Source organism: Carassius gibelio, chromosome B13 (assembly GCF_023724105.1).
Source record: "Carassius gibelio isolate Cgi1373 ecotype wild population from Czech Republic chromosome B13, carGib1.2-hapl.c, whole genome shotgun sequence".
In the NCBI taxonomy this organism is placed as follows: domain Eukaryota; kingdom Metazoa; phylum Chordata; class Actinopteri; order Cypriniformes; family Cyprinidae; genus Carassius; species Carassius gibelio.
In genome coordinates, this window is record NC_068408.1 from 8,869,649 (window position 1) to 8,889,068 (window position 19,420).

Genomic DNA, 19,420 nt, shown 5'->3' on the forward strand with positions numbered 1-19,420 from the left:
AGCTCAAGCATTAGATAACACCTCTACTCGTCTATCATTCACGCTGTGCTCTCAGTGAGGAGTGTGTTGTGTGGCCAGGGGTGGAGGGGTTCATGGACAGACTCTGACGTCAACACAACCATTAACTGCTCTATACTAAACCACAAATCTTCTGTGTGAGTGCAAAATCCAAATGGCAAAAAATTTTAAATAAATCTTTGCTCCACAAGAACAATAGATGTGGCTATATTGCCAGAAAAAAAGTATCAGAGTTGGAATATTGGACTGAAATCATGTAATAAAAAGAAATGCATGAACAGTTCTCCAACAAATGTAAATTAATAAGACATGGACAAAAGAACTACATGCAATTAGTCTGTGGAACAGATTGAGATAAAAAGATTTACTAAAAAAATCCACTTTGAAATTAATGAAATAAATATTTCATTTAATATAATCAGTAACACTTTACTTAAAGCCCTTATGAATGAAAAGCCCTTATGTATAATGAATTATAAAAGTAGTTTTAATGCATGGATTATGCCTTATAATGCAACTTATAACATTGTACAATCTCTTGAATAATTGTAACCACGGTTGATACATTATATCACTTATAAATTAATTGTAACAATGTTTTTAAATGTGGTATTTATGACAAGATATAAGATAATAGATTATAAAACACATTATGAATAATTATAATCCATTATACCCTTTAATGCATTATACATGAAAGCTTTGAGCAAAGTGTCACCATATAATCTTGTAAAGAAATTGTTTGGACCTTTGGGGAAAAAGCAAAGCATTTTCTGGACAAGTGATGATTTAATGGGCGAGGGAAAAAAATAATTGTAAGAAAATGGGAGCAGAAAGAAAAGATCAAATTAATAGTCTATGACACTTTCTTTTTCTTTTATTAGGATTTGTAGCGTATCTGCACCAGGATGCAAAACAAGAATCAAATCTAAATTGATTTTATTATTATTAATTAATGGGATTTTATTTAATTAATGGGATTTTATGTTTTATTTTATGTTTTTATTAAATATTTCATTGCTTTCAATTTGAAATATAAAATAGTACTTTAAAAATAGAAATTTCTATTTTTAAAGTACTATTTTATATTTTCCTGCCTGCAACACTTTGGTGATGTTTAATACCTATTATCGTGTTAATAAAGCAAACCACAAATATATTTTTTAAATAATCTGTTGAATTTATCAACAGATACTTTAATAAAAGGTACAGAGTGCAGTGATTACGTCTAGCCCGTCTTTATCGCCAGATTAGTGCGCCATGCATCAGAAGACAATTAGAAGGACTCATCATCTCAGTCGTGATTAGATTGGAATTGTGACGTAGAGGCTTCTTTTTTCATTCAAATAATTATTTTACTGCTGCAAATTGCATTCACATTCACAATAAGCGGCGGTTCACACGCTCTCCCCGCCCAACGCCTCCGGTGGGTGGGTCCACGAAGGGCTCTCGCACACAAAGACGCAGATCTGGCGCGAAAGCACTTTTACCGGCAGCGTGCTGGGGGAGGGTGCGGCTGCACTGCACCACGCGGATCGATCGTTGCTGCCGTTGTAACAGGACACCCGCTTTATTTCCGCAAGCGAAAAAAAAGCTTGTCTAGTTGTTCAGGTTAAACGACCGTAAAACAAAGGCGGTTGGAGAAGCGCTCTATTGTTTAGTTAGCGCGTGTGTACCGGAGTTCTACCGGACGCTGCGCTTCTTTGTTCTGTTCTGCGCGTCCCGTAGACTCTGCCTGGACTTTGCAGGTCTTCGACCCCATGGTAAGTGCATTTTTACACCAGAATACCATTAACTTGCTCTGACATTAATTCAAAGTACATTTCTTTGTAAACTTTGGCGTGAACCCGTGGGCCGTTGAACATTTCCTGGATCCTTTTTAAATGGACCGGGTGCACACTTTAACGTTACCCCCTGGTTAGTGCGTCTAATCTTTACGGCAGCAACGTATTTACATTGTAAACCGTTGGTTTCTGTGAGACTTTTAATCTGCAGTGTTTGGTTAGAATTTCCTGTTAGTGATCGTAAACTTGACTTGTTACTTTAGTTGTTTTTGTGTTGCACAAACACTTTATGTGCGATTATATGAAATCGTGCATGTGCTACAGAAATATTTTGTTTGCTTTAATTTGTGCAATCAAGTGCAACTGATAAATCGCGAGCGTAATAGATTGCGTGTAAAAATTGCGTTTGTAATGCATTAACTGATGAGTTTGCATGTAAATATTGAGCTTTTTAGCATTGCAAGGGTGCGTTGAAGTGTATTGTGAGTTTAAGCGATGCATTGAGCGAGGATGTGCGATTTTGCTTGTGCATTGCGACGCAGTTGAACTCCACGTGGGCAGGCATCATTTGATCTAATGACTCGTTGTCTTCACAGATAATCTTGTAGAAGTTCTGCAGCAATGCCTGGAGTAAACACACACACACTGTACGGCTGGGACATGGAGCACTACTTTTACGACCAGATGGACACTGAGGAGGATTTCTTGAAGTCCACAGCTCCTAGCGAGGATATATGGAAGAAATTCGAGCTGCTTCCTACCCCACCCATGTCGCCCTCAAGGACGCTGGATGGGGACTGGCTTCTGTCGTTACCGGGGGACCGGCTCGGGTGGGCGCCGCCTAAGCTATTAACTTGTGATGAGGAGTACGAGGGGCTGCACAAGTTTGACCCACTAGACCTTTTTGGGAATCTGGGCTCTATCGTTATCAAAGACTGCATGTGGAGCGGCTTTTCCACGAGTCACCGACTGGAGAAAGTGGCTCATGGCGAGCGAGCTCCGGTGACCGCTCTGATTCCGACCTCGAGCGCCCAGAAAGCTGCTCGTGCCGCATCGGGCACGCCCGTGACCGGGACCCAAGCGTCACAGTGTGTGAGCCCCGCCGCAGTCCTGGAGCTCCCTGTGCCGCATAACAAGAAAGTGACTGCGGGCTCCTCTGGTTCTGAATGTCGCTCCGACTCGTCCGGTAAGAGCCTAAATGTGATTATCTCCAGGACTGATGGCATGAGATAATCTGTACTTCAGAATAATGCTGAGACAATGATGCTGATGGTCTGCTGTGTACCATGTTATGAAGCTGTAATTGAAGTAATCTTTAACTTCACATATCTCCAAAAAAAATTGTTCCACAAGAAGCCAAAGCCACTTGGCGACTAAAAGCTGATGTGAATTAGTTGATGCGATTCCATTTCTCTCCTCAGTGTACTGTAGTCCAATCCGTCTCCTCTCCCAGTTTTTCCTACTCTCTGTACAGTAGCGAGGGGAAACTCCCTTTCACCAGAGACGCTTAACTTCATCCATTTTTTTTTTGTTTTTTTTTTTTTGCTGAAGGCAAGGTAATGCAACGTTTTCATGTAAAAAGGACGTAGAAATATGTATGTAAAATATTTTTTTTTTTTTAGATGGTGGCCAAGACAGCACTTACACAATGTTTTTTATTTAAACATTTTATTTGTAGAATTTGTTCCAATTTTTATTTTTTGTAGTTTTAGCAAACAACAACAACAGCACTGCTCACACATCCAAATCAGTTTTGGGAATTGTTCTTTATTATAATGGGTCTTTAAAGTATTGTTTTTAGTTTCAAATAGTTCATTTAAAACGAACGCATAATAAAGCTGCAGAGACCGAATGCAACTTCTTGCTTAGACCCGTAAACATTCAACAGATTGACAGTGGATGCATTGATTTGAGATTCGTTTGATTCCTTGTCCTTTTAGATTTTTTTTTGTGAAATGTTTTGAGTCTGATCAAGTGTTTTTGCATTTGTAAAATGTCTTGATTTGATGTACTTTTGCTAAATGTGCCAAATGTTTTATTGCCTCAGGTGAGGACGATGACGAGATTGACGTGGTGACCGTAGACAACCGACCAAAACGTGGCCGCCCTCCAAGTCGGCGTACGCCAGTAACCATTACAGTGAGTGCTGATCCATTTGGACCATGTCCCAAGCGCTTCCACGTATCTCTGCATCGGCAGCAGCACAATTACGCCGCCCCATCCCCTGACACGGATCCTGAGGATGACTTCGATGAGACTGAGTCTGTGAGCAAGCGGCCTCGTCTGGAGCCTTCATCCTCTCCCTCATATCTACTTTCTTCACCTGCCACATCAGACTCCGAGGACTCCTGCGAGCTGCGTCGGAACTTTCTGGAGAGAAAGAGGAGAGACGACCTTCGCTCGAGGTTCCAGGCGCTCCGGGAGGAGATTCCAGGTTTGTCTGCAACCTCAAAGACCTCGAAGGTGGCGATTCTGACGCAGGCGACTGAATACCTGCTGCAGCTGCACACGCGCCAGCGGCGTCAAGCTCAGGAGAAGAGAAAACTCAAAGCCAAACAACAGCAGCTTCTCCGCAGGATCAGTGCGTTACAGAACTCCTAAAGAAAAAGTCTGCTTTAACTAGGAACAATATTTCCAAAGCTCATTATGGACAAGATTGTTTGTCATTCACAAAAATGACACTTAAAACACTGCAGGGAGGTCTTTAAAACCACATTGAATTATGCCCTTCTTCAAGGGATCTGTATATATGTGTGTGTGCTGGACTTTACACTTGAGTTGAGATGTGGAGAACTCAATGTGCACATGCAATGCCTTTTATAAACCTCAGCAGATGGCGATCAAGAGGAAGTTATATTGATGAATTTACCTCTGTAGTGATAAGGGTGGGTGTTTGTATGCATGTGGGTGGTGTGTAGGGTGTATAATGTGATGGGAGCATGGTGTCTGAACACGTTGTGTAGAAAATTTGAAGTGTCTTGTTCATAACACGATCTGTACAAAATCTGCTGTAAATACTGTATCAGAGGATGTCCTCTTCCTGTATCTACTCACAAACTGCACAGAGATTCTATTTTGTTAAAGAATAAAGCATCTAAAATAAGTGGCTTTCCCTGTTCTTTTTGTTTGTTTTAATTAATGGGCTTCTGGACCTTTTCTCAAATACACAATCTTTTCTGAAATGCGAGAACTTTAGTCCAAAACTAAGACTTGCCAAATAACTGTAAATTGAGATCATTTCTAGTTCTTGGTCCACTAAAGCAATTGGAACAAAATCCAACTAATAAAATGTGTTTTTAAGCTAATGTTGAGTTCTTGATCAAAATGGTAAAAATTTAATTCAGAAGGGAGATGTTTGTCTTGCACCTACTTGATCAGTCTTGTGCAGCAAAATGAGTATTGCTCAAGTAAAGTTTTCAGATCCTTCCCTCGGTGTGCCTGCTCTTAAAGCAGAAAGAGGAAGTAGTCTGGATCTTTACTGAAAAATGGGTAGTTCAAAAATCACCTTTACCCCAGTTATCCTGAACAACAGGTTAAACGGTGACACCATAGAGGTGTGAAAACTGACTTGTGCTTATGGGGAGTATCATTTTACTAATTTTATTTGAATAAAAACATTTGCCAGTTACATACGAAAGCTTGTTCATTCCCTCATGCAGTCACACGTGTCTTATTTGTTTTTGTATCTGCAGAAGTGGGAAAGGTGCTTTTTGGGATGCAGGAAGCCCAAAGAGGAAGTGATGTAAGCAGCATGCCTTTTCCTGTATATTTGAATTTCCTCACATTGGGTTTAGTTTAGTCTGTTACAAAACTTTCTTCAAATAAATATTGTTCTTCTGAACTTTATTCATGAAAACATAGTGAAAAAAAAGTATCATGGTTGCCACAAAAGTATTAAGCAGCTCCGCTGTTTTCAGCACTGATATGTTTTTTTGAACACCAACATCAGCTTATTAGAATGCTTTCAGAAAGATCTTGTGACACAGAAGACTGAAATGGTTGCTGAAATTTCAATTTTAAATAATTGGTGTAATTTAATTTTTTAACCAATAACATTTAACAATATTAATGTTTTACTGCTTTAATGTGAAAAAAAAAGAGTAAGAAGTGTTGTGGGTGAAGTTGGATATGAAACTTGCCTGTTGCGTACGGTTCCCACTGTTAAAAATGTTAATTTTAGCTATAGACATTTTTGTTATAGTGCAGCTATTGGTGTGTTTATTTATCAGTGCTAAAAAGGTAATATCGCTCTCCCTTTTATTCAAGGTCTATTACATAAGAATCCACACATAAACAGTCTCTCTCTCTCAGACATACAGCCATTATACCGACACCATTGCAGCCAACCACTGACCCAGATTCCATTCCCATAGAATCACAGCAAGTCAGACAGCTCCGAACAACCAATGACCCACTGATCCTAGTGAAGCTAATCAATGCCACACACACTCTTATTTCATTACCACTTCCTAATCCCTGACTGTGTTTCTTTCTCTCTTCAATCTCTTTCAATTCTCCTTTTTTCTTCGTCAGAAAGTTATGTAACTGCAGTTACATAGAGAACAGGCAGTGTTTATGTCTCTCCCTCTCTGTCTGTGAACATTTGGTCTGGGTGTGGCACAGAAGCAAGTTTTGCATTTGCAGTGCATTTTACTTGCTTTGAGACATTGGGCCATCCTTATTATTGGAAGACTTTGATTTAAATGATGATCTTGTATTACATCTAATTAACTGCAGTTAAATTAAATTGCTGCCTTAAATGCAGGAAATACATGCTTGTGCTTGATATTGTGCACATAAATTAGTACAATAGTACAATGAAAAAATAAACAAAGATACCTTTTTTTTATTTCAACACATTAATTGTTTTCAACAATTAAACATTTTAGAGTAGAAAAACTGAAATTGTATATTCTTGTTAAATATACCCTAATCTTTTTTTTTATTTACAAATGCAATTGTAACAGTTGTGTGTGTGATACAGTTTATTACATTCCTAAGTGGTTTTAGGATTTCAGGGGTTAGCTGTTGCATTGTGTGGATGCAATCTCGGAAGAACAGAGAAAGCCTTCAACTAGACCCAGTGGCATCATTTGAAACCGCCCCTCTGTGCTGTGATTGGCTGAAGAGGTTGTATCTGAGACATGGGGAGGGGGGATTAGATTGGTGGGGGGTCTTTGTCTATTCGGGGTTTTGTCTATAATGAGATTGTAGACTCCCAGCCATCAGACCAAAGCTTCAATTATTGGCAGCACCACGACTGTCAGTGCATAATCACTGAAGCCGTTTACAGTTTGCATGAATGCAGTATTAAATTACAGGAATACTGTGTGCAAGCTGGATATAATAGGTATGGAGATGCATAATTTCTAAAAGGCAGTAAAACAATAATTCTTAAATATGTGAGGGTGTGTTACGCAGCAAGGGAAATGCTTTGAATTATTAATTACTTAAAAGAGAGAGGGGGGGAAAAGGTGCTACTTAATCTGGTCTGCATGCATTTCCTCTGTATATGGGATCTGTTCATCATGTTCAAAACCAAGAACTGTACTTTTGTGGTGTATATTAATTTTATTTTTGTACTTTGCAGGCACTATAAAAGCTGTACTTAAATGATTCTCAGACTTAATTCATGTATATTTTAAAACTGTACAATAATGTAAATAAATAAATAAATAAATACAGTCACCTTGACTGATGTAAGCTGAATATAGGTTAGTAGTGTGGGGAGAGGGAGTGCACTGGCTGACCTCAGCACAAACATTCCATTGTTATGTAACTCTCTCCTCTTTTCTGCCCTCCCTATTTTTCTCGCTCTTGCTTTTTTATATTCATACTCTGAATTTTTAAGCTGTTTGGCAGAAAATAAAATTAGCTTTAATCCGCAAACGCATTAATAAGCATTTTATATACATGCATAGTCGAAGCATAAACAGTCTAATAAACATAAAAGCAATTTCTCTGTTTTCATCTGCCTCAACCCATTGATGATCTCACAAAAGCCATGCAGTGTGATTTAAGTTTAGCCGATGCTGCCCTCTGGTGGAACAAATAGTAGTAATAATAAATAATAGTCTCAATTGGAGCAACTGATCCTTAATCGTTTCTGTTGTTTGTGATGTTATGAACCGTTTTATTGTTTTACTGCCTACAGGTCACGTTTATTTGTTTTTATTGAAATCCGCAACAATGAGCATCTATTTTTAGTGCTTTACGTTCAAGGGATAGTCAACCCAAAAGTAATAATTCTGACAATAGTACTTTATTTGCAACCCCGTAGTCATGTACATTGTATGAAAAAAAAAAAGATATAATGAAAGTAAATTGTGACGTTTTAACATCTAAAAATAACAATATAAAACCTTTATCCCTTTAGAAAAAGTGTGAAATACTCTATGACGAAGACAACACTGACACTTTTAATATTTTAATATTATAATACTAAAATGCGTAAGCAATAGTGTACGTTGACCAATAGTCTACTGGTAAAAGGGTTAAACAGGGTCATATTTATTTGGCTTCATAAGTTGTCTTCCGCACGGCTTTTCTCCATTGGATGATTTGGACGTCTATCAAAGCAACATCCACAAGCATGACACAGCGCGACGCGCCTTGCTATTGGTCAATTCATATAATCGCCCCGCCTGACGGGCGCCGAATCTTGCGTTTAATTGGCTGAGACAGCGCAGTTTAAATTTGAATCGTTTCAAACAGGGACAGGGTCAATGTTATAAACGTACAGGAATTTCTCTGTGTCACGTTGTCTTTCTCTGAGAAGAAAACGGTTTATGTGTTAGATTTGAGCATCCTGAAGAAGGTACGTATTTTAGGAAACCCTCAACAAATGTATAGGAGAACGATAATGGAATATTGCGCGATAATAAACTGTAACGTTACATGTGACTTAGTTGCTATTGACCAATTTGCTAGTGCTAATAGGACGTTGATAACTGCGCATATGATGCTGCCATGTTTACATATAATTTATCTAAGAGTTTTTATGCATTCAATTTTTACTCTTATTTTGTTAACAGATGTAACCATTTAAATGATAACGAATTGTTTTGGAAATAAATTGTTTGATCGTTACTAGACGATCAAACGTTACGTTAGCGAAATTTTATTTCAAATAAAAAAAGTTAATGTTTTCCCTGTGCTGACATGTAACGTTATGGTTGTTTCATGTTTTGGTTTTTAATCAGCTTTGTCATCCGTGTGGGCACAAGTTAGTCTAATTGGAAACTAGTTGGAAATTCCTTGAGTTTCACTAGTTTAATGAGTTAATTTTGAAATGGTTCAATTTCCCACTCAGGCTGTTCTTGTTTGGTTTCTTTCTTGCGTTCATTCGCTCTGGATTGAGGGCTTGGTCTGAGTTTTCTCTGTCCTGGTTACAACTTGATAATCTCATTTATGATGGTGAGCCGTTTATCACCTGTCCAGGTAGACTGTAGAAGAGAGAAGCTGTCAAAAGTGCCTGTCATTACAAAGCTGACAATCATCTTGTCACTCCTTACATAGCTGAGCAGAATCCAGGGAAGGACAGATGAGGCCAAAATTGGTAATGATTCTTTGAAGATTTTATCAGTCTCTTCCTTGTTCCTCCTTATTCTCCTAAACATCCCTTGGTAAACTATATGCCACTATTATCCCAATCACAAAGACCATTTTGCCACCATTATAATGTTTAGTTATCTGCTGGTTGTCTATTATAACCTTTGCTGCACATCTATCTAAGGCATGATTCCTTCACAGTTACTGAACCACTTTGTTCCCTGAGCACATGGCTTAGCTGCAACGGTTGATATCACATGTTTGGGTTCTTAGTCACAGTGGGTTAGTCTGATCTCTTAAAGAAATGCAACAGATTTGATGGGTTTCTGGTGTTGTGTTGAGAAGGTCAGATGCCCGTCTCCGGGTCTTATCAGTAAAACCAGCTGTGTGTGTGGTGCCCAATGGGCGTGGCTTTCCAGAACCCATGTTGTCATGTTCTATGTGTCTCTGTTTTGCAGTATGAGTTTTGAGGCGCTAAAGGAGAATCAGGGAGCTGTACGGATGAACAGCACTTCTGAAGCCGCTTGTGACATTTTTGCGTTGGAACAGCCTACTGGCAGGCCCTCGATCCTGCGGCAGTCACAGGCTGACAACATCAGCAGGACTGTGCCTAAAGGAGCAAAGGTGGGTTTTCATGAGGTTTCCATGCAATTTGTGTGCTCCTGCATTTTATTTTGTGTAATTAACACACACACACACTTCACTCTTTAGTTTCACATGATTTTTCAGAAATCATGCCTACATGCTAATTTGGTGCTTAAGAAACTTATCAATTTTAAAAATGATTGTGGTGATTATTTTTGTTGGAAGCATATACTCTGTTTTTGAGTAGAACGTTTCAGAATAGCAACATTTATATTGAAGTGTTTAACGTAGGTGTATTCATCTTTTTTTTTATTTTATTTATTGCTCTTCAGTGGTTATATTAAGCATTTGTTTACTGTGTTGTCAGGCTTGTACTAGAGTTTAGATTTACATCGTTTTTTTTGTTTTGTTGCTTTTGTATAGGTTTGTTTTCAAACTCCACGGCGAGACCCAGTCACAAAGAAGATCATGTCTCCGAGCCGTGCTAGTAGGCCGTCCAGCCAAGAGGACAGCAGTAAAAACCTGGAAACTCTTGTGGCCTCTGATGACCAGTGAGCAAATTTCCTGGACATCAATATTATGAGTGTCCTGTTTGTTTGTACATATTCAAAACCAGTTTCCTTCAAAATGGTCCTGGACCGTTGACCATTGCTGATCGGCTGATTTAAAAAAAAAATTAGTTTAAAGCCATCGGCATATCGGAAATGGCATGAAAAGGGCAGATACTGATGGTTTATTAATTTAAAGGGGGGGTGAAATGCTCGTTTTCACTCAATATCCTGTTAATCTTGAGTACCTATATAGTAGTACTGCATCCTTCATAACTCCAAAAAGTCTTTAGTTTTATTATATTCATAAGAGAAAGATAGTCTGTACCGATTTTTCCCGGAAAAACATGACCGGCTTGAGGCGTGACGTGTGGGCGGAGCTAAAGAATCACGAGCGCGAGTAAGCTTTTGCATTGAGAGCGTTTCGAAGTTGTGACATTACCGTGAGGAAAAAAAACCATCATCCAAAACAAACCATGGCTAACAGTCAGATTCAGCCGTTTATTTATGATCCAGAATCAGATCCCGAGGCTGAAACTGAACGAGAGCAGCAGCAGCAACGACTCATTCCGAGCGGGGCTCGAACCCGGGTCTCCGGCATGGGAGGCGGACGCAACTTACAAGGAGGCAGAGATATTTTAAGCAGTTTTGCTCACTGCCTGCGGTTCCAACACACGATCGTGACCCTTTTTCGTTGGGATTGCATCATCCTTAAGAAATAAACGATGTGCAAATCCGTCGTCAAACTGGGCCTTGTTTGTAAAACAAGCATCTTCGAAATGCAGGGAACAAACAAAAACACTTGCACAACTCCGTTGATGCTCTGTAAAAATAAGCTCCATCCACTGGTCCCTTAATGCTGTTTTTTTTTTTTTTTGTAATCTGTGCAGGGTTGTCTTGCCCTGGCAACCAAAAACACACTCCTTTTTTGAAGATTTTGAAGATTGCTAGTAATCAAACAGTTGGTGGTTCCCACTGACTTCCATAGTATTTTTTTTCCTACTACGGAAGTCAATAGGGACCATCAACTGTTTGATTACCAGCAATCTTCAAAATATCTTATTTTATTGTTCAACATAAAGTAACTCCTACAGGTTTGGAAAGACATGAGGATGTGTAAATGACAATTTTCATTTTTGGATGAACTATCCCTTTAACTGCATGGAGACTACGAGTTGCATGTCTATTGTAGTGTAGAATTTCTATACTTTAATGTGTAGGTCGATCATCACTCTTTTGTATGTTACGCACAATCTAGTAAATATAGACCGCTTCATTATAAAGAAAAAATAACAAACAAAAAAATATATAATCATAATCTGTGGATAAAATACTATTATAAACTAGGTTAATGGATAAATCTGTAGCAAAAGTTATCATGAGTACACAATAATTTAATAAAATCCTTAATTTTTAGTGAAAAAAATATTTAGTGGGTAACAAATAAAAGTGAATAAGTGTAGGAATAAATCTGGTAGGCCTACACATTGTTTTATGTATGGATGTAAAATACATTCATGGAAAAACAAGTTATCTTTTTATATATAAATATATACTATAGTGGTCAACATTTGAAGTGGATCAAAACCTTTCATCAAATTTGTCCTAAAAACCCAAACAATACTCGTTCTTGTCTTAGGACAACTTTGATTAACTTTTTTGATCCACTTCAAATGTTGACTACTGTATAAATGAAAAGACATTTCTTTTAAATGTAAAGCAGAGTAATGAGGTAGCAACATATGATAAGACGAACAAGAGAGACTATTAATTTCCTTTTTATGCAAAACCATTTATCTTTAAATAAAGATCAAGTATAACATTTAGGAACATTTAATCATCTTTGAGAGTTTTATAATAGTCTTGACCGTCATAACCGAACCAACACTCATTTTGAATGCTGAATGGAGGATGAAAGACCACTGCAGCAGAGAGAAGAGTTTACGTAAACTTGACTTTAATATTCATTTGTACCTCACATTAAACTATAGAACAACCAGAACACTTGAAATATAGTGCACAGAAACTTTATGGTGCTTTATAATGTTTCTGTGACTTTCATGGGGCTTAATAATAACACAGAATAGTATATGTGCTATATCGGAATTTGGATCGGTCTCGTCTGACCGACACCTCTATGCCAATATTGGAGCGATACCGATACTGAATATCGGTTCAACACTCCCCTAATCTGTTGCATAATCCAATGTTTTTCTCTGGGCAAAATAATTAAATACTTGTCAAAATAAAATCTGTACAAAATGTAGTTTGTCAGGCGCCATAGTATGGCCATATGCAAATGTGTCTATACCACAAACACAACATTATCGATTATTTTGATTTCAAATACAAACATTGTCACTGAAAAAGATTTTCCAGCATTGCAATTCTTTTTTTTTTTTACACTTTACAGTAATACTAAAGACTATATAGAATACCCAAGACATGTCACTTGTATAGTTTTGAATGGGAAAAATGTAACGCTCAATATGGCTGGTCTATCGCAGGAAGCCCCTCCTTCTGAATAAAAGAGCCAGTAGCTAATTGGTAAAGGCATCATGTTAAAAGCGTCCCGGTTGGCATAGAAACGGTGTTCTTAGACGTGCTCTTAGGTTTGCGCAGGCTGATCTAGCCTGAGAAATAAGCTTTTTATAATGGTATTTGACCAAAAGTAACAGTTGTTGTCAGTCTACCTCCACAAGTGCCATCTATAATTATTTTCTTTATCTAAAATGCTCTTTCCATTTAAACCTAGGCAAAAAGCCATATGTGTTGACTGTGAAACACAGTAGACTTTAATAACATGCATTTATGGTGTAATTACTACATTTTTGTTTATTAACAGGTATGTTTTTCTTCTCAAACCGGTTTCAGAGGAACAGAAATATTCAAATAATGATTGTGCTCTGAGTGAACAATCCACTAACGTATAACATTTAATTTTTGTTTTACAGGAGTTCACTGTTGAATAAACCTTCCCACACACCAATTGACATGCAGAGTAACAGCGTTGCCTACCCTGATGATGATATGCTTGTTCAGAGCATAGGGGCCTATACCCTTGATCTTAACAATCTAGATGCCATCAACCCTTTCCAGGGGTCCAGTAAAATGCAGAATTCTCCTCCTAAATCTTCTATCTTACCCGAGTCTTGGACATCAGAGATTATAGTATCAGATACAACTGCAGCCCCCATTTCTGAACCTCAGCCAGAGGTTCCAGAGGTGACTGACACTGCACTTGATGAGACTCTTCCCTTTGTCCCATCAGTGGAGAATTCCCTTGCAGAATGTTCTGCCAGCATGTCTTCAGCAGAGGGCACGGTCATCATCAAGACTGACAACATTGAAAACAGTGCCACAGATGTGGAGGAGTCTGATATGACCGAACCAGCACCAGTGTCGCAACAGATTCCTGTTTTGGAAGATCAGCCTGTGGCCCAGGACTCGGCACAACCCCCTGTGGGATACTACAACTTGGATTTTGACAACATTGACTCGCTCAACCCATTCCAAACCGGTGGCTCAAAGATCCCAAACTCTCCTCTAATTGGCAAGGCATCCATAGTTTCCGATCCACACCTGTCAAGCCAAGAAGCTAAACAGGAACCAGACCTCTCAGTCCACACTTCAGATGTCCCAACATCTTCAGATGCTTCCATACCACCTCAAGAAAACTCCACTGCCACAGAGGGCTCCTCATCTACAGCGCCCCCTAAAGAGAACCAGATGTTACTGGAGTTTAATTTTGACGATGGTGCCGAAGTCAAGCGCAAACCTCCTCCGAAACGTCTTGGGGTCAAAAGACCTGCAGGTGCAAAACCTGTAACCAAAAAAACAGTTGCACCAGCCACAGAAAAGAAAGAACCAGAACCCAAGCAGTTGTCCCCTAAGAATCCAGAAGAGACGGAACCTGTGGATGTTTCTCCTCCTAAAGGTTCTTACACCTTTGATTTTGAAAAGTTTGATGATCCAAACTTTAACCCCTTTGGCACAAAGGCTTCAATGGGTAACTCTCCACCACGAGGTGTTCAGACTGGCCCGGTTTTGATGAAAGCACCAGCTCCAGTTCAGGAGCCTGAGGCTTTTGCACAGGATGACCAGCCTGAAGCCCCTGCAAAAGACAACCAACCAGAGCACAGGTACAGAAACTAGAACTTGTACAGGTTATGTAAAAATAAACCATATAATTTCTTATCTGTATAAGCTAATTACTTTTGAGCTACTGGTATGCTTCTGATCCTGAAAGTTGAGGTCATGGGTTTGATTCCAATGGAATGCATTAACTAGTTAAATATGTACCCTAAATGCAATGGAAGTAGGTCTGGAACAGTAAATCAATGCATTGCAGAATCATTTCTCGATTTGCATCAATTCTGAGATTTTTTTTTTTTTTTTTTTTTTTTTAAAGGTATCGCAGTTCTCTCTTTTGAATCGATTCTGAACTTAAGCCCCATTCACACCACCAGAGCGACATAATTCCGTTAATTTTCAATGGAGAGCTGGGGACTTCTGGTGACCCTGGCGAAGGAATGTTTGCGTGTCAAGCTACAAAAGTTAATAATTCTTCAACTTTATGCAAATAAGCAGCGAATCTTGCAAGCGACAACCAATGGGAGTGAAGTCAGTGGAGAGCATGTGATTCATCTGCTGTAGTGGAGTGTTATGGGGGTTATTAGGAACCAGTAGTGGGAACACTCACAAGCGACTTCAGTTGCCAGCAACAATCAGCGAAAGTCACTGGTGGTGTGAATGGGGCTTGAGTTTTTAACAGCAGATTGCCCTGCGTGCTTTAGAAGTAGCTATAATTTGCTTGCTTCCAGTTCCTTACACATGCAATACTTGAACCTGAAATAATCATTCATAAAGTTGGGAAAGGTTAAAGTGAATTTCAAGGATGTGCACAGTGGGCTGTGTTTACATTAATCTTGCGTCATAAAAGCATTAGTTGATGTGCAAGTACATTTAAACAAGCGCTCTTCTTTGTGAGCATTTGAGTGTACAGTTAAAAATTAGCTTAGAGCGCCATCTGCTGTTAAAACCTAAGCTCAGAATTGATTCGACAGATAATCATGATGCATTCTTAAAATCTCAGAATCGACCCACAAATCGATTAATTGTCCCTGCCCTAAATGGAAGTGTCTTTGGATAAAAGCATTTGCCAAATGCATAAATGTAAATGATCGTTGAACTCAAGACTTTTGCTTTTTCTCCTTCAGTTCTTCCCCTTTAGTTTCTGAAACCAATGAAAACATTGCTGAAACTGATCTTCCTGTCACTAATAGGGTAAGAGTGTCTTAAATGTACAAATTCAATAGAAAATGTGTATTTCCACAAATTATGATCATGTTGATGCTCATTCTCTTACTAGCCAGCTGAAGATGTAGAGTCAACATCTTCAGATGCCTCCATACCACCTCAGGAGAACTCTACTGTCACAGAGGGCTCCTCCTCTACAGCGCCCCCTAAAGAGAACCCGATGTTACTGGAGTTTAATTTTGACGATGGTGCCGAAGTCAAGCGCAAACCTCCTCCGAAACGTCTTGGGGTCAAAAGACCTGCAGGTGCAAAACCTGTAACCAAAAAAACAGTTGCACCAGCCACAGAAAAGAAAGAACCAGAACCCAAGCAGTTGTCCCCTAAGAATCCAGAAGAGACGGAACCTGTGGATGTTTCTCCTCCTAAAGGTTCTTACACCATAGATTTTGACAAGTTTGACGACACCAACTTTAACCCCTTTGGCACAAAGGCTACAATGGGTAACTCTCCACCACGCGGTGTTCAGACTGGCCCGGTTTTGATGAAAGCTCCAGTTCAGGAGCCTGAGGCTTTTGCACAGGATGACCAGCCTGAAGCGCCTGCAAAAGACAACCAACCAGAGCACAGGTACAGAAACTAGAACTTGTACAGGTTATGTAAACCTAAAACCCAACCCAAGTGATTTCTTATCTTTATAAGCTAATTACTTTCAAGCTACTGGTATGCTTGTGATCCTGAAAGGCGTCATTGGTTTGATTCCCAGGGAATGCATGAGTAGTTAAATAAGTACCCTGAATGCAATGGAAGTGTCTTTGGATAAACGCATTTGCCAAAATTCACGAATGTAAATAATCAGTGAGCTCAGACTTTTCCTTTTTCTCCTTCAGTTCTCCCCCAGCAGTTTCTAGAACCAATGGAAACATTGCAGAAACTGATCTTGCTGTCACCAAGAGAGTAAGAGTGTCTTAAATGTACAAATTCAACAGAAAATGTGTATTTCCACAAATTATGATCCTGTTGATGCTCATTCTCTTAATAGCCGGCAGAAGATGTAGAGGCATTCACTGTGTCCAGCACTAACATGCCCCAGAATCCAGCATTTCAGGTGCCAGACCTCATGGCAACACCAGACTCTAAAGTGGATCTACAGAACCAGACCTGTGATCTTGGTGTGGCGGCACCAAGTGAAGATGAGTTTGTGCCAGGAGCATTGTGTGAGTATACATGGTTGCATTTGTATTTGAACTACACAGACTCATCCAGTGCAAGCTTTTGACATTGTGAGCAATATCATTCTCTTTCTCTCAGTCATGCCAGGGGAAGATTTTGATGGGCAGTTTGATTATCTGGAGCAGTTTGGATCAAGCACTGTGAGTTTTTCCTTTCCATAAACCCAGTTAGTGTGTGAGTAATGCATTAATAATTTGTTTAGAATGTTGCTCCAAATATAGTAGAGTACATTGTTTATTAATTAAGCAACATTTCAGTTGTTCAGCCATTATACTAAAACACTTTTTATAGTTTAAGGAGTCGGCCTTGCGGAAGCAGTCACTGTATATGAAGTTTGACCCACTGTTTAAGGAGAGTCCAAAGAAAACTGGAATAGACAGTGGCAACTCTGGATTTAGCATGCCACGGCCTTCTCTTGCTATTAGGTCAGTCTTCACAAACATCCATATTAATAATGTTTCATAGTCTTCAATCCTCCTTGTTCCAAATAAGTTTCAAATGGAGTTAACTGGCCCAATGCGCATGTAACCGTAATCATGCAAACCTTCTTTGTGTGCATTTTAGGATGATGGAAGCTGCGAAGTCTGAAGTAAAGCAGAAGTCACACCGTGACCGTATGAAGCTGCTGGATGATCTGCCCCCACCAGTAAGATGATGACTCATGTCAATGCTTTGTTTTGCATTTTAACATTCTGACTAGGCACTGAAACATTCAATCTTTTGCACAATGGAGTCCATTTTACAATGTCCGTTAACCTCTAGGCAGTGGAAACTGTGGTACCAGATCCAACTGTTCTGGACTTGCTGGTTCCCACATTAAAACAGTCAGTGAAGACCGAGGACTCCATAATAGAGGTTCTGAAGTACAGCCAGAGAGACATGGATGCTGCACTACAGAAAGCAGAGAGACTGGTTAGTTCCCATAGCCTCACACAAGATGACTGGCACACGTCTGATTGGTTGCTTAATGTTTTGAATTTTCTTTTCTTAGGCAGAGAAACGGCAGCAAGAGCTTACGACTCAGATTGAGAAGCTGCAACTGGAGAATCAGCATATGCTGTAAGTCTCTGACTCATTTGAGAATGTGTTTCTCTAATCAATCACTGGCTTCTCTAATGAATGATTTGAAAGTGTTTTTCCAGTTAGTTGTGATTTACTGGATCGATTGAATTGTGTGGGACCCCTCATGCATGACTGACATTTGGACGGCACGCCAGTCTTAAACGCTTTTCTTCTCTTTTCAGGTTTATAGTGTCAGAATTTGAGGCCACCATCACTCAAATCAGCGGTATGACAGTTGCTTGATTATTTTCAGTACATTATTTTGAAGGCAGTATGTCAGATAATAACACACTCCTGTGTGTTTACAGATGAACATAAACAGAAGGAAGATTTGGCCAAAATTGAGTTGGAGAGAGTCCTCCAGGAAAAAGACCAGCTGTCCAAAGAGTTGAATGAGTTGGAGAGATCCTTCTCCTCCGTTGTCAAACGTCTTGACAGATGCAAGGAAGTCATTGAGGGATTCAAAAAGGTATGCTTTTTAGACTTCTGAAACAAGACTTCATCTCCAATCAAGAGATTATTTTACTGTATAATGGTCTTTTTTTTTGCCCCATTTTTTCTTCTATAAGAATGAGGAAACTCTGAAGCAGTATGCACAGAACTGCATGGACAGACTGCAGAAAGAGGAAAAGCGTTATCAAGCTTTGAAAGCCCATGCTGAGGAGAAACTAGATCAGTATGTGCTTATCAAGCCGTCTGAAACACATTCTCTCTTATGAATGTGATAATTAAATCTTGCATAATTGATAAACATGACTAGAAGCATCACTAATGGCACTAATGTTGTTTCAGCGCGAATAAGGCCATAAATGAGGTTCGCAATAAACAGGGTGCAGAAGTGGCAGCACTGCAGGTGCAGCTCAAAAGAGAACAGCTGAAAGTTCAGTCCCTAGAAAAGGATCTGGAACAAAAGGTAAACACAGACACACAGGGAAGACACTCTTACAGTGGTGTCCTCTTTAAATGTAATTCTGAATAGCTTCTTTAAAAAGGTTATGTTCCATCTATAATGTGACTATTTTCTCTTCTCAGGCTAAAGAAGTCAAAGATGTCACAGAACTGTGTGATGACCTGCTACTTAAAGTGCAAAAGCATGGTTATTAGTGTATTTTGTGTTCATTATTTGTGTTTGTTCGTGATTTTGTATTTGTTCTCACCAATTTTAATAAATAAAATGTTTGTTTAATGTTTAAAAACAAATCTTTGCCTTGACGCGAGTTTCCATGAGCAACAGTTTTAATACTAATAATTATTATTATTATTATTATTATTATTATTATTATTATTATTATTATTATTATTTTTAATCCTTGCATGGCTATGACCGTAAGCATCTAACAATGCCCTGGAAAAAAAACTTTAATTTAAAAAAAATAAAGCATT

General features: G+C 39.0%; 2 protein-coding genes across 5 annotated transcripts; both read left to right on the plus strand.

The window, feature by feature from the left end:
- The first annotated feature begins 1,395 nt into the window (after positions 1–1,395).
- mycla (MYCL proto-oncogene, bHLH transcription factor a) lies at positions 1,396–4,905 on the plus strand. Its single transcript, XM_052573288.1, has 3 exons — positions 1,396–1,781; positions 2,399–2,988; positions 3,850–4,905. The coding sequence occupies exons 2-3, from the start codon at positions 2,424–2,426 to the stop codon at positions 4,401–4,403; spliced, it is 1,119 nt and encodes a 372-aa protein (XP_052429248.1). The 5' UTR covers positions 1,396–1,781; positions 2,399–2,423; the 3' UTR covers positions 4,404–4,905.
- Positions 4,906–8,486: 3,581 nt separating this feature from the next.
- Positions 8,487–19,237, plus strand: tacc3 (transforming, acidic coiled-coil containing protein 3). 4 transcript variants are annotated; one of them, XM_052573289.1, is made up of 19 exons: positions 8,487–8,619; positions 9,321–9,360; positions 9,812–9,977; positions 10,362–10,489; positions 13,441–14,628; positions 15,706–15,772; positions 15,858–16,372; positions 16,633–16,699; positions 16,785–16,959; positions 17,054–17,115; positions 17,267–17,400; positions 17,540–17,621; positions 17,738–17,887; positions 17,967–18,034; positions 18,220–18,263; positions 18,346–18,506; positions 18,607–18,713; positions 18,830–18,950; positions 19,070–19,237. In XM_052573289.1, exons 3-19 carry the CDS (start codon positions 9,813–9,815, stop codon positions 19,139–19,141), a joined length of 3,306 nt encoding a protein of 1,101 aa, XP_052429249.1. In that variant the 5' UTR covers positions 8,487–8,619; positions 9,321–9,360; position 9,812; the 3' UTR covers positions 19,142–19,237. The 4 variants fall into 4 exon arrangements, with proteins under 4 accessions (XP_052429249.1, XP_052429250.1, XP_052429252.1 ...); XM_052573291.1 differs by having other exon boundaries at positions 8,523–8,619; positions 9,243–9,360; XM_052573290.1 differs by lacking the exon at positions 9,321–9,360 and having other exon boundaries at positions 8,495–8,619.
- The last annotated feature ends 183 nt before the right edge of the window (positions 19,238–19,420 follow it).

Coding starts and splice junctions, on each gene's coding strand:
- mycla (XM_052573288.1), top strand. CDS start 2,424: ATGCCTGGAGTAAACACACACACACTGTACGGCTGGGACATGGAGCAC. Junction 2,989..3,849: donor ATGTCGCTCCGACTCGTCCG/GTAAGAGCCTAA, acceptor TTATTGCCTCAG/GTGAGGACGATGACGAGATT.
- tacc3 (XM_052573289.1), top strand. CDS start 9,813: ATGAGTTTTGAGGCGCTAAAGGAGAATCAGGGAGCTGTACGGATGAAC. Junction 17,116..17,266: donor AGCAGTTTGGATCAAGCACT/GTGAGTTTTTCC, acceptor CACTTTTTATAG/TTTAAGGAGTCGGCCTTGCG. Junction 18,264..18,345: donor CACCATCACTCAAATCAGCG/GTATGACAGTTG, acceptor GTGTGTTTACAG/ATGAACATAAACAGAAGGAA.